General features: G+C 37.4%; 1 protein-coding gene across 1 annotated transcript in view; it reads right to left on the bottom strand.

Annotated features, from left to right (window-relative positions):
- The window catches only part of dmd (dystrophin), a 462,454-nt gene that overhangs the window by 152,653 nt on the left and 292,835 nt on the right, over positions 1-16,966 (bottom strand). The window contains exon 36 of the mRNA XM_090209468.1: positions 4,843-4,988. Coding sequence (XP_090065594.1) covers positions 4,843-4,988 — 146 coding nt within the window. The remainder of the gene's footprint in view (positions 1-4,842; positions 4,989-16,966) is intronic.

The following is a 16,966-nucleotide window of genomic DNA, read 5'->3' on the forward strand; positions in this document are numbered from 1 at the left end:
CATGTGAGGTAGAACATCCTAACTAAGATTCCACACTGCTGCCCTGTGAGGAAAACATCCTAACAAAGATTCCATCCTGCTGCCCTGTGAGGTAGAACATCCTAACTAAGATTCCATCCTGTTGCCCTGTGAGGTAGAACATCCTAACTAAGATTCCACCCTGCTGCCCTGTGAGGTAGAACATCCTAACTAAGATTCCACCCTGCTGCCCTGTGAGGAAGAACATCCTAACTAAGATTCCACCCTGTTGCCCTGTGAGGTAGAACATCCTAACTAAGATTCCACCCTGCTGCCCTGTGAGTTAGAACATCCTAACTAAGATTCCACCCTGCTGCCCTGTGAGGTAGAACATCCTAAGGAAGATTCCACCCTGCTGCCCTGTGAGGAAAACATCCTAACTAAGATTCCATCCTGCTGCCCTGTGAGGTAGAACATCCTAACTAAGATTCCACCCTGCTGCCCTGTGAGGTAGAACATCCTAACTAAGATTCCATCCTGCTGCCCTGTGAGGAAGAACATCCTAACTAAGATTCCATCCTGCTGCCCTGTGAGGAAGAACATCCTAACTAAGATTCCACCCTGCTGCCCTGTGAGGTAGAACATCCTAACTAAGATTCCATCCTGCTGCCCTGTGAGGTAGAACATCCTAACTAAGATTCCACCCTGCTGCCCTGTGAGTAAAACATCCTAACTAAGATTCCATCCTGCTGCCCTGTGAGGTAGAACATCCTAACTAAGATTCCATCCTGCTGCCCTGTGAGGTAGAACATCCTAACTAAGATTCCACCCTGCTGCCCTGTGAATCGTAATGAGAGATAGTGATATTATGTTTATTATAATATCCAAGAACAGTAACTGAGGACAAGCTTAGAAAAAATGTATTGTAACAATGATAATATTTTAGCTAATTACTATGCAGAGATATTCTACTGACTACCCCTAGATAGCACGGAGGAGGGAGAAGATTCCACCCTGCTGCCCTGTGAGGTAGAACATCCTAACTAAGATTCCATCCTGCTGCCCTGTGAGGAAGAACATCCTAACTAAGATTCCATCCTGCTGCCCTGTGAGGTAGAACATCCTAACTAAGATTCCATCCTGCTGCCCTGTGAGGAAGAACATCCTAACTAAGATTCCACCCTGCTGCCCTGTGAGGTAGAACATCCTAACTAAGATTCCACCCTGCTGCCCTGTGAGTAAAACATCCTAACTAAGATTCCATCCTGCTGCCCTGTGAGGTAGAACATCCTAACTAAGATTCCATCCTGCTGCCCTGTGAGGTAGAACATCCTAACTAAGATTCCACCCTGCTGCCCTGTGAATCATAATGAGAGATAGTGATATTATGTTTATTATAATATCCAAGAACAGTAACTGAGGACAAGCTTAGAAAAAATGTATCGTAACAATGATAATATTTTAGCTAATTACTATGCAGAGATATTCTACTGACTACCCCTAGATAGCACGGAGGAGGGAGAAGATTCCACCCTGCTGCCCTGTGAGGTAGAACATCCTAACTAAGATTCCATCCTGCTGCCCTGTGAGGTAGAACATCCTAACTAAGATTCCACCCTGCTGCAATGTGAGGAAAACATCCTAACTAAGATTCCACCCTGCTGCCCTGTGAGTAAAACATCCTAACTAAGATTCCATCCTGCTGCCCTGTGAGGTAGAACATCCTAACTAAGATTCCATCCTGCTGCCCTGTGAGGTAGAACATCCTAACTAAGATTCCACCCTGCTGCCCTGTGAATCGTAATGAGAGATAGTGATATTATGTTTATTATAATATCCAAGAACAGTAACTGAGGACAAGCTTAGAAAAAATGTATTGTAACAATGATAATATTTTAGCTAATTACTATGCAGAGATATTCTACTGACTACCCCTAGATAGCACGGAGGAGGGAGAAGATTCCACCCTGCTGCCCTGTGAGGTAGAACATCCTAACTAAGATTCCATCCTGCTGCCCTGTGAGGAAGAACATCCTAACTAAGATTCCATCCTGCTGCCCTGTGAGGTAGAACATCCTAACTAAGATTCCATCCTGCTGCCCTGTGAGGAAGAACATCCTAACTAAGATTCCACCCTGCTGCCCTGTGAGGTAGAACATCCTAACTAAGATTCCACCCTGCTGCCCTGTGAGTAAAACATCCTAACTAAGATTCCATCCTGCTGCCCTGTGAGGTAGAACATCCTAACTAAGATTCCATCCTGCTGCCCTGTGAGGTAGAACATCCTAACTAAGATTCCACCCTGCTGCCCTGTGAATCATAATGAGAGATAGTGATATTATGTTTATTATAATATCCAAGAACAGTAACTGAGGACAAGCTTAGAAAAAATGTATCGTAACAATGATAATATTTTAGCTAATTACTATGCAGAGATATTCTACTGACTACCCCTAGATAGCACGGAGGAGGGAGAAGATTCCACCCTGCTGCCCTGTGAGGTAGAACATCCTAACTAAGATTCCATCCTGCTGCCCTGTGAGGTAGAACATCCTAACTAAGATTCCACCCTGCTGCAATGTGAGGAAAACATCCTAACTAAGATTCCATTCTGCTGCCCTGTGAGGTAGAACATCCTAACTAAGATTCCATCCTGCTGCCCTGTGAGATAGAACATCCTAACAATGATTCATCCCTGATGCCCTGTGAGGTAGAACATCCTACTGTACCTACAGTGCCTTGCAAATGTATTCATCCCCCCTGGCATTTTCCCTATTTTGTTGCATTACAACCTGTAATTTAAATTGATTTTTATTTGGATTTCATGTAACGGACATACACAAAATAGTCCAAATTGGTGAAAATAGTTATTTGTTTCAAAGAATTCTAAAATATAAAAAACAGAAAAGTGGTGTGTGCATATGTATTCACCTCTCTGGCATTAGTCAGAGAGGCAACAAAGAGACCAAAGATAACCCTGAAGGAGCTGCAAAGCTCCAAAGCGAAGATTGGAGTATCTGTCCATAGGACCATTTTAAGCCGTACACTCTACAGAGCTGGGTTTTACGGAAGAGTGGCCAGAAAAAAATAAGCAAACATGTTTGGTGTTCGCCAGAAGGCTTGTGGGAGACTTCCCAAACATATGGAAGAAGGTACTCTGGTCAGATGAGACTAAAATTGAGCTTTTTGACCATCAAGGAAAATGCTATGTCTGGCGCAAACCCAACACCTCCCATCACCCCGAGAATACCATCCCCACAGTAAAGCATGGTGGTGGCAGCATCATGCTGTGGGGATGTCTTTCATCATCTGGAAGACTGAAACAGGTTTCCCTCAATAATTTCCCTGTATTTAGCGCCAGGCATTGGGGCGGCAGGGTTGGGCTAGTAACCGGAAGGTTGCAAGTTCAAATCCCCGAGCTGACAAGGTACAAATCTGTCGTTCTGCCCCTGAACAGGCAGTTAACCCACTGTTCCTAGGCCATTATTGAAAATAATAATTTGTTCTTTTTCTGACTTGCCTAGTTAAATAAAGGTACAATTTATTTATATTTTTAAATAGAGACATACCCCAAGAGACTTGCAGCTGCAAAATGTTTTTTTGGGGGGGTGAATAGTTATGCATGCTCAAGTTTTCTGTTTTTTTTGTGTCTTATTTCTTGTTTGTTTCACAATGAAAAATATTTTGCAACTTCAAAGTGGTAGAGATGTTGTGTAAATCAAATGATACAACCCCCCCCCCAAAAAAAATCTATTTTAATTCCAGGTTGTCAGGCAACAAAATACAAGGGGGGTGAACCACTGCGCAAGCCACTGTATCTCAGGTTAAACTGATCTGACCTTGGATTTAAAGTCTCAGAGAACATCCATTTAGCACCAGAACTTAATAAAAACAACAACAAGGCCATAAACAGTCTTAGTGTTTTTACGGGGTGATTCATTTTGTCACAATAACAAGGTGAAATGAGTCTTCAGTATGTCCCAAATGGAACCCTAATCCTAATTATGAAGTGCACTACTTTTGACCAGAGCCTACATCAAAAGTAGTGCATTACATAGGGAACAGGGTGCCATTTGGGACACAGATTTAGTCCGTGCTGTGTGGCAGTAACCCTGGGACATCCATAGATAGAGAGATGGAAAAACACACTGATTTGATCCTCTGGGTTTTCCTCTGTCGTCAATAACATTTCTCCATTTCTCATAATTGCAGTGAGGCGCTGCTCTGCTCTGTTAGTGCTCTCTGAATGTAAAGCAGTAGAGAGAACAACTATTTATCCTGGCAGCCCTGCTGGCATCTCCTCATCAAGGGTTACTGCACTTTCACTGAACTAGATCATCATGTGAAGCAGCCTCTTGTTTCTGCTCTTGTCTTGACTGTTAATACGTTGATTCAGTACGCGGGCTGTTCAACTACGTTGCATTAACAGTGTGAAAGCAGAAATTGTTACGGGTGTTTTGTGGCAGAATCCTCATAATAAAACAGCCAGACACACAGCCAACCAGTCAGCTAGACACACAGCCAACCAGTCAGCCAGACACACAGCCAACCAGTCAGCCAGACACACAGCCAACCAGTCAGCCAGACACACACCCAACCAGTCAGCCAGACACACAGCCAACCAGTCAGCCAGACACACAGCCAACCAGTCAGCCAGACACACAGCCAACCAGTCAGCCAGACACACAGCCAACCAGTCAGCCAGACACACAGCCAACCAGTCAGCCAGACACACACCCAACCAGTCAGCCAGACACACAGCCAACCAGTCAGCCAGACACACACCCAACCAGTCAGCCAGACACACACCCAACCAGTCAGCCATACACAGCCAACCAGTCAGCCAGACACACAGCCAACCAGACATCCAGGGCGGTTCAGTACCTTGACATCCTTCAGTCTCCCCTCCATGGTAGGGTATTCAGTGACGGCTGTAGAGGGGATGGCTAGCCTCGCCTCACACTGCTGTAACCAGGCCAACAGAGTAAATACTGTCTCCTTATAGAGTACTGGAGGAAGGCTCTCCTGAACTGGAGGGAGAGATACAATAATGGTTAGAGGATGGAGCCTGCTGTCAGACTCTACCACTTCACTATAATATACTATATACTCTACCACTTCACTATAATATACTATATACTCTACCACTTCACTATAATATACTATATAGTCTACCACTTCACTATAATATACTATATACTCTACCACTTCACTATAATATACTATATAGTCTACCACTTCACTATAATATACTATATACTCTACCACTTCACTATAATATACTATATACTCTACCACTTCACTATAATATACTATATACTCTACCACTTCACTATAATATACTATATAGTCTACCACTTCACTATAATATACTATATACTCTACCACTTCACTATAATATACTATATACTCTACCACTTCACTATAATATACTATATACTCTACCACTTCACTATGATATACTATATACTCTACCACTTCACTATAATATACTATATACTCTACCACTTCACTATAATATACTATATACTCTACCACTTCACTATAATATACTCTACCACTTCACTATAATATACTATATACTCTACCACTTCACTATAATATACTATATACTCTACCACTTCACCATGATATACTATATACTCTACCACTTCACTATAATATACTATATACTCTACTACTTCACTATAATATACTATATACTCTACCACTTCACTATAATATACTATATACTCTACCACTTCACTATAATATACTATATACTCTACCACTTCACTATAATATACTCTACCACTTCACTATAATATACTATATACTCTACCACTTCACTATAATATACTATATACTCTACCACTTCACCATGATATACTATATACTCTACCACTTCACTATAATATACTATATACTCTACTACTTCACTATGATATACTATATACTCTACCACTTCACTATAATATACTATATACTCTACTACTTCACTATGATATACTATATACTCTACTACTTCACTATAATATACTATATACTCTACCACTTTACTATAATATACTATATCCTCACAGTCCTTCTGGTCTGCTGTCAGACTCTACCACTTCACTATGATATACTATATACTCTACCACTTCACTATGATATACTATATACTCTACCACTTCACTATGATATACTATATACTCTACCACTTCACTATGATATACTAAATACTCTACCACTTCACTATAATATACTATATACTCTACCACTTCACTATAATATACTATATACTCTACCACTTCACTATGATATACTATATACTCTACCACTTCACTATAATATACTATATACTCTACCACTTCACTATAATATACTATATACTCTACCACTTCACTATATATACTATATACTCTACCACTTCACTATAATATACTATATACTCTACCACTTCACTATAATATACTATATACTCACAGCCCTTCTGGTCTGCTGTCAGACTCTGCCACTTCACTATAATATACTATATCCTCTACCACTTCACTATGATATACTATATACTCTACCACTTCACTATAATATACTATATACTCACAGCCCTTCTGGTCTGCTGTCAGACTCTACTACTTCACTATAATATACTATATCCTCTACCACTTCACTATGATATACTATATACTCTACCACTTCACTATATATACTATATACTCTACCACTTCACTATGATATACTATATACTCTACCACTTCACTATAATATACTATATACTCTACCACTTCACTATACTATACTATATACTGACAGCCCTTCTGGTCTGCTGTCAGGCTCTACCACTTCACTATGATATACTATATACTCTACCACTTCACTATAATATACTATATACTCACAGCCCATCTGGGCTGCTGTCAGACTCTACCACTTCACTATAATATACTATATACTCTACCACTTCACTATAATATACTATATACTCACAGCCCTTCTGGTCTGCTGTCAGACTCTACCACTTCACTATAATATACTATATAGTCTACCACTTCACTATAATATACTATATACTCTACCACTTCACTATGATATACTATATACTCTACCACTTCACTATAATATACTATATACTCACAGCCCTTCTGGTCTGCTGTCAGACTCTACCACTTCACTATAATATACTATATCCTCTACCACTTCACTATATATACTATATACTCTACCACTTCACTATAATATACTATATACTCTACCACTTCACTATGATGTACTATATACTCTACCACTTCACTATGATATACTAAATACTCTACCACTTCACTATAATATACTATATACTCTACCACTTCACTATAATATACTATATACTCTACCACTTCACTATGATATACTATATACTCTACCACTTCACTATATATACTATATACTCTACCACTTCACTATAATATTATATATACTCTACCACTTCACTATAATATACTATATACTCACAGCCCTTCTGGTCTGCTGTCAGACTCTGCCACTTCACTATAATATACTATATCCTCTACCACTTCACTATAATATACTATATACTCACAGCCCTTCTGGTCTGCTGTCAGACTCTACTACTTCACTATAATATACTATATCCTCTACCACTTCACTATGATATACTATATACTCTACCACTTCACTATAATATACTATATACTCACAGCCCTTCTGGTCTGCTGTCAGACTCTACTACTTCACTATAATATACTATATCCTCTACCACTTCACTATGATATACTATATACTCTACCACTTCACTATATATACTATATACTCTACCACTTCACTATGATATACTATATACTCTACCACTTCACTATAATATACTATATACTCTACCACTTCACTATACTATACTATATACTGACAGCCCTTCTGGTCTGCTGTCAGGCTCTACCATTTCACTATGATATACTATATACTCTACCACTTCACTATAATATACTATATACTCACAGCCCATCTGGGCTGCTGTCAGACTCTACCACTTCACTATAATATACTATATACTCTACCACTTCACTATGATATACTATATACTCTACCACTTCACTATGATATACTATATACTCTACCACTTCACTATAATATACTATATACTCACAGCCCTTCTGGTCTGCTGTCAGACTCTACCACTTCACTATAATATACTATATAGTCTACCACTTCACTATAATATACTATATACTCTACCACTTCACTATGATATACTATATACTCTACCACTTCACTATAATATACTATATACTCACAGCCCTTCTGGTCTGCTGTCAGACTCTACCACTTCACTATAATATACTATATCCTCTACCACTTCACTATATATACTATATACTCTACCACTTCACTATAATATACTATATACTCTACCACTTCACTATGATATACTATATACTCTACCACTTCACTATGATATACTAAATACTCTACCACTTCACTATAATATACTATATACTCTACCACTTCACTATAATATACTATATACTCTACCACTTCACTATGATATACTATATACTCTACCACTTCACTATATATACTATATACTCTACCACTTCACTATAATATTATATATACTCTACCACTTCACTATAATATACTATATACTCACAGCCCTTCTGGTCTGCTGTCAGACTCTGCCACTTCACTATAATATACTATATCCTCTACCACTTCACTATAATATACTATATACTCACAGCCCTTCTGGTCTGCTGTCAGACTCTACTACTTCACTATAATATACTATATCCTCTACCACTTCACTATGATATACTATATACTCTACCACTTCACTATATATACTATATACTCTACCACTTCACTATGATATACTATATACTCTACCACTTCACTATAATATACTATATACTCTACCACTTCACTATACTATACTATATACTGACAGCCCTTCTGGTCTGCTGTCAGGCTCTACCACTTCACTATGATATACTATATACTCTACCACTTCACTATAATATACTATATACTCACAGCCCTTCTGGGCTGCTGTCAGACTCTACCACTTCACTATAATATACTATATACTCTACCACTTCACTATAATATACTATATACTCACAGCCCTTCTGGTCTGCTGTCAGACTCTGCCACTTCACTATAATATACTATATCCTCTACCACTTCACTATAATATACTATATACTCTACCACTTCACTATGATATACTATATACTCTACCACTTCACTATAATATACTATATACTCACAGCCCTTCTGGTCTGCTGTCAGACTCTACCACTTCACTATAATATACTATATCCTCTACCACTTCACTATATATACTATATACTCTACCACTTCACTATAATATACTATATACTCTACCACTTCACTATGATATACTATATACTCTACCACTTCACTATGATATACTAAATACTCTACCACTTCACTATAATATACTATATACTCTACCACTTCACTATAATATACTATATACTCTACCACTTCACTATGATATACTATATACTCTACCACTTCACTATAATATACTATATACTCTACCACTTCACTATAATATACTATATACTCTACCACTTCACTATATATACTATATACTCTACCACTTCACTATAATATTATATATACTCTACCACTTCACTATAATATACTATATACTCACAGCCCTTCTGGTCTGCTGTCAGACTCTGCCACTTCACTATAATATACTATATCCTCTACCACTTCACTATAATATACTATATACTCACAGCCCTTCTGGTCTGCTGTCAGACTCTACTACTTCACTATAATATACTATATCCTCTACCACTTCACTATGATATACTATATACTCTACCACTTCACTATATATACTATATACTCTACCACTTCACTATGATATACTATATACTCTACCACTTCACTATAATATACTATATACTCTACCACTTCACTATACTATACTATATACTGACAGCCCTTCTGGTCTGCTGTCAGGCTCTACCACTTCACTATGATATACTATATACTCTACCACTTCACTATAATATACTATATACTCACAGCCCTTTTGGGCTGCTGTCAGACTCTACCACTTCACTATAATATACTATATACTCTACCACTTCACTATAATATACTATATACTCACAGCCCTTCTGGTCTGCTGTCAGACTCTACCACTTCACTATAATATACTATATAGTCTACCACTTCACTATGATATACTATATACTCACAGCCCTTCTGGTCTGCTGTCAGACTCTACCACTTCACTATAATATACTATATAGTCTACCACTTCACTATAATATACTATATACTCTACTACTTCACTATGATATACTATATACTCTACCACTTCAATATAATATACTATATACTCTACCACTTTACTATAATATACTATATCCTCACAGTCCTTCTGGTCTGCTGTCAGGCTCTACCACTTCACTATGATATACTATATACTCTACCACTTCACTATGATATACTAAATACTCTACCACTTCACTATAATATACTATATACTCTACCACTTCACTATAATATACTATATACTCTACCACTTCACTATGATACACTATATACTCTACCACTTCACTATAATATACTATATACTCTACCACTTCACTATATATACTATATACTCTACCACTTCACTATAATATACTATATACTCTACCACTTCACTATAATATACTATATACTCACAGCCCTTCTGGTCTGCTGTCAGACTCTACTACTTCACTATAATATACTATATCCTCTACCACTTCACTATGATATACTATATACTCTACCACTTCACTATATATACTATATACTCTACCACTTCACTATGATATACTATATACTCTACCACTTCACTATAATATACTATATACTCTACCACTTCACTATATATACTATATACTCTGCCACTTCATTATAATATACTATATCCTCTACCACTTCACTATGATATACTATATACTCTACCACTTCACTATAATATACTATATACTCACAGCCCTTCTGGTCTGCTGTCAGACTCTACTACTTCACTATAATATACTATATCCTCTACCACTTCACTATGATATACTATATACTCTACCACTTCACTATATATACTATATACTCTACCACTTCACTATGATATACTATATACTCTACCACTTCACTATAATATACTATATACTCTACCACTTCACTATACTATACTATATACTGACAGCCCTTCTGGTCTGCTGTCAGGCTCTACCACTTCACTATGATATACTATATACTCTACCACTTCACTATAATATACTATATACTCACAGCCCTTCTGGGCTGCTGTCAGACTCTACCACTTCACTATAATATACTATATACTCTACCACTTCACTATAATATACTATATACTTACAGCCCTTCTGGTCTGCTGTCAGACTCTACCACTTCACTATAATATACTATATAGTCTACCACTTCACTATAATATACTATATACTCTACCACTTCACTATGATATACTATATCCTCTACCACTTCACTATATATACTATATACTCTACCACTTCACTATAATATACTATATACTCTACCACTTCACTATGATATACTATATACTCTACCACTTCACTATGATATACTAAATACTCTACCACTTCACTATAATATACTATATACTCTACCACTTCACTATAATATACTATATACTCTACCACTTCACTATGATATACTATATACTCTACCACTTCACTATAATATACTATATACTCTACCACTTCACTATAATATACTATATACTCTACCACTTCACTATATATACTATATACTCTACCACTTCACTATAATATACTATATACTCTACCACTTCACTATAATATACTATATACTCACAGCCCTTCTGGTCTGCTGTCAGACTCTGTCACTTCACTATAATATACTATATCCTCTACCACTTCACTATGATATACTATATACTCTACCACTTCACTATAATATACTATATACTCACAGCCCTTCTGGTCTGCTGTCAGACTCTACCACTTCACTATAATATACTATATCCTCTACCACTTCACTATGATATACTATATACTCTACCACTTCACTATATATACTATATACTCTACCACTTCACTATGATATACTATATACTCTACCACTTCACTATAATATACTATATACTCTACCACTTCACTATACTATACTATATACTGACAGCCCTTCTGGTCTGCTGTCAGGCTCTACCACTTCACTATGATATACTATATACTCTACCACTTCACTATAATATACTATATACTCACAGCCCTTCTGGGCTGCTGTCAGACTCTACCACTTCACTATAATATACTATATACTCTACCACTTCACTATAATATACTATATACTCACAGCCCATCTGGGCTGCTGTCAGACTCTACCACTTCACTATAATATACTATATACTCTACCACTTCACTACAATATACTATATACTCTACCACTTCACTATGATATACTATATACTCTACCACTTCACTATAATATAGTATATACTCTACCACTTCACTATAATATACTATATACTCTACCACTTCACTATGATATACTATATACTCTACCACTTCACTATAATATACTATATACTCTACCACTTCACTATGATATACTATATACTCTACCACTTCACTACAATATACTATATACTCTACCACTTCACTATGATATACTATATACTCTACCACTTCACTATAATATACTATATACTCTACCACTTCACTATGATATACTATATACTCTACCACTTCACTACAATATACTATATACTCTACCACTTCACTATAATATACTATATACTCAAAGCCCTTCTGGTCTGCTGTCAGACTCTACCACTTCACTATAATATACTATATAGTCTACCACTTCACTACAATATACTATATACTCTACCACTTCACTATGATATACTATATACTCTACCACTTCACTATAATATACTATATACTCACAGCCCTTCTGGTCTGCTGTCAGACTCTACCACTTCACTATAATATACTATATCCTCTACCACTTCACTATATATACTATATACTCTACCACTTCACTATAATATACTATATACTCTACCACTTCACTATGATATACTATATACTCTACCACTTCACTATGATATATTAAATACTCTACCACTTCACTATAATATAGTATATACTCTACCACTTCACTATAATATACTATATACTCTACCACTTCACTATGATATACTATATACTCTACCACTTCACTATAATATACTATATACTCTACCACTTCACTATAATATACTATATACTCTACCACTTCACTATATATACTATATACTCTACCACTTCACTATAATATACTATATACTCAAAGCCCTTCTGGTCTGCTGTCAGACTCTACCACTTCACTATAATATACTATATAGTCTACCACTTCACTATAATATACTATATACTCTACCACTTCACTATAATATACTATATACTCTACCACTTCACTATAATATACTATATACTCTACCACTTCACTATAATATACTATATACTCTACCACTTCACTATGATATACTATATACTCTACCACATCACTATATATACTATATACTCTACCACTTCACTATAATATACTATATACTCTACCACTTCACTATAATATACTATATACTCTACCACTTCACTATAATATACTATATACTCACAGCCCTTCTGGTCTGCTGTCAGACTCTGCCACTTCACTATAATATACTATATCCTCTACCACTTCACTATGATATACTATATACTCTACCACTTCACTATAATATACTATATACTCACAGCCCTTCTGGTCTGCTGTCAGACTCTACTACTTCACTATAATATACTATATCCTCTACCACTTCACTATGATATACTATATACTCTACCACTTCACTATATATACACTATATACTCTACCACTTCACTATGATATACTATATACTCTACCACTTCACTATAATATACTATATACTCTACCACTTCACTATAATATACTATATACTCTACCACTTCACTATAATATACTATATACTCTACCACTTCACTATAATATACTATATACTCTACCACTTCACTATAATATACTATATACTCTACCACTTCACTATGATATACTATATACTCTACCACTTCACTATAATATACTATATACTCACAGCCCTTCTGGTCTGCTGTCAGACTCTACCACTTCACTATAATATACTATATACTCTACCACTTCACTATAATATACTATATACTCACAGCCCTTCTGGTCTGCTGTCAGACTCTACCACTTCACTATAATATACTATATAGTCTACCACTTCACTATGATATACTATATACTCTACCACTTCACTATAATATACTATATACTCTACCACTTCACTATGATATACTATATACTCTACCACTTCACTATGGTATACTATATACTCTACCACTTCACTATAATATACTATATACTCTACCACTTCACTATAATATACTATATACTCTACCACTTCACTATAATATACTATATACTCTACCACTTCACTATAATATACTATATACTCTACCACTTCACTATAATATACTATATACTCTACCACTTCACTATAATATACTATATACTCTACCACTTCACTATGATATACTATATACTCTACCACTTCACTATGGTATACTATATACTCTACCACTTCACTATAATATACTATATACTCTACCACTTCACTATAATATACTATATACTCTACCACTTCACTATAATATACTATATACTCTACCACTTCACTATAATATACTATATACTCTACCACTTCACTATAATATACTATATACTCGACCACTTCACTATATATACTATATACTCTACCACTTCACTATAATATACTATATACTCTACCACTTCACTATAATATACTATATACTCTACCACTTCACTATAATATACTATATACTCTACCACTTCACTATAATATACTATATACTCTACCACTTCACTATAATAAACTATATACCGACAGCCCTTCTGGTCTGCTGTCAGACTCTACCACTTCACTATAATATACTATATACTGACAGCCCTTCTGGACTGCTGTCTGACTCTACCACTTCACTATGATATACTATAGACTCTACCACTTCACTATAATATACTATATACTCACAGCACTTCTGGCCTATTGTCTGACTCTACCACTTCACTATAATATACTATATAGTCTACCACTTCACTATAATATACTATATACTCACAGCCCTTTTGGTCTGCTGTCTGACTGTCTGCCAAATATATATTACCCTCTCCCTGTCTGACTGTCTGCCAAATCTATATCACCCTCTCCCTGTCTGACTGCCTGCCAAATCTATATTACCCTCTCCCTGTCTGACTGCCTGCCAAATCTATATTACCCTCTCCCTGTCTGACTGCCTGCCAAATCTACATTACCCTCTCCCTGTCTGACTGTCTGCCAAATCTATATTACCCTCTCCCTGTCTGACTGCCTGCCAAATCTATATTACCCTCTCCCTGTCTGACTGTCTGCCAAATCTATATTACCCTCTCCCTGTCTGACTGCCTGCCAAATCTATATTACCCTCTCCCTGTCTGACTGCCTGCCAAATCTATATTACCCTCTCCCTGTCTGACTGCCTGCCAAATCTATATTACCCTCTCCCTGTCTGACTGCCTGTCAAATCTATATTACCTTCTCCCTGTCTGACTGCCTGCCAAATCTATATTACCCTCTCCCTGTCTGACTGTCTGCCAAATCTATATTACCCTCTCCCTGTCTGACTGTCTGCCAAATCTATATTACCCTCTCGCTGTCTGACTGCCTGCCAAATCTATATTACCCTCTCCCTGTCTGACTGTCTGCCAAATCTATATTACCCTCTCCCTGTCTGACTGCCTGCCAAATCTATATTACCCTCTCCCTGTCTGACTGTCTGCCAAATCTATATTACCCTCTCCCTGTCTGACTGTCTGCCAAATCTATATTACCCTCTCCCTGTCTGACTGCCTGCCAAATCTATATTACCCTCTCCCTGTCTGACTGCCTGCCAAATCTATATTACCCTCTCCCTGTCTGACTGCCTGCCAAATCTATATTACCCTCTCCCTGTCTGACTGCCTGCCAAATCTATATTACCCTCTCCCTGTCTGACTGCCTGCCAAATCTATATTACCCTCTCCCTGTCTGACTGTCTGCCAAATCTATATTACCCTCTCCCTGTCTGACTGTCTGACAAATCTATATTACCCTCTCCCTGTCTGACTGCCTGCCAAATCTATATTACCCTCTCCCTGTCTGACTGTCTGACAAATCTATATTACCCTCTCCCTGTCTGACTGTCTGCCAAATCTATATTACCCTCTCCCTGTCTGACTGCCTGCCAAATCTATATTACCCTCTCCCTGTCTGACTGCCTGCCAAATCTATTTTACCCTCTCCCTGTCTGACTGCCTGCCCACATTATATTATCCTCTACCTGTCTGAGGGTCCACACTGCATTATCCTTTTCTGTCTGACTGTCTGGGGTCTGTCCACACTGCATTATCCTTTTCTGTCTGACTGTCTGGGGTCTGTCCACACTGCATTATCCTCTACGTCTGACTGTCTGGGGTCTGTCCACACTGCATTATCCTCTCCCTGTCTGCCCACACTGCATTATCCTCTCCGTCTGACTGTCTGGGGGTCTGTCCACTCTGCATTATCCTCTCCATGTCTGGGGGTCTGCCCACTCTACATTATCCTCTCCCTGTCTGGGGGTCTGCCCACCCTGCATTATCCTCTCTGTCTGACTGTCTGGGGGTATGTCCACTCTACATTATCCTCTCCTTGTCTGGGGGGTCTGCCCACTCTACATTATCCTCTCCATGTATGGGGGTCTGCCCACTCTACATTTTCCTCTCCCTGTCGAGACAGGTATTTTTATAGAGCAGCAGGCTCTGTCTTGCTCTCTGTATCTAGTCTGTCTCTGTTCCTGTCTCAGGCCATGAATTCATTATCCACTCACAGTCCACGCTGCATCGTTAGCTAATGAACTGCTGGTCCACAGTTGGGTCTGTATGTACA

The sequence above is a fragment of the Oncorhynchus mykiss genome, chromosome 18 (genome assembly GCF_057628025.1).
Source record: "Oncorhynchus mykiss isolate SJ-2025 chromosome 18, ASM5762802v1, whole genome shotgun sequence".
Lineage (NCBI taxonomy): Eukaryota > Metazoa > Chordata > Actinopteri > Salmoniformes > Salmonidae > Oncorhynchus > Oncorhynchus mykiss.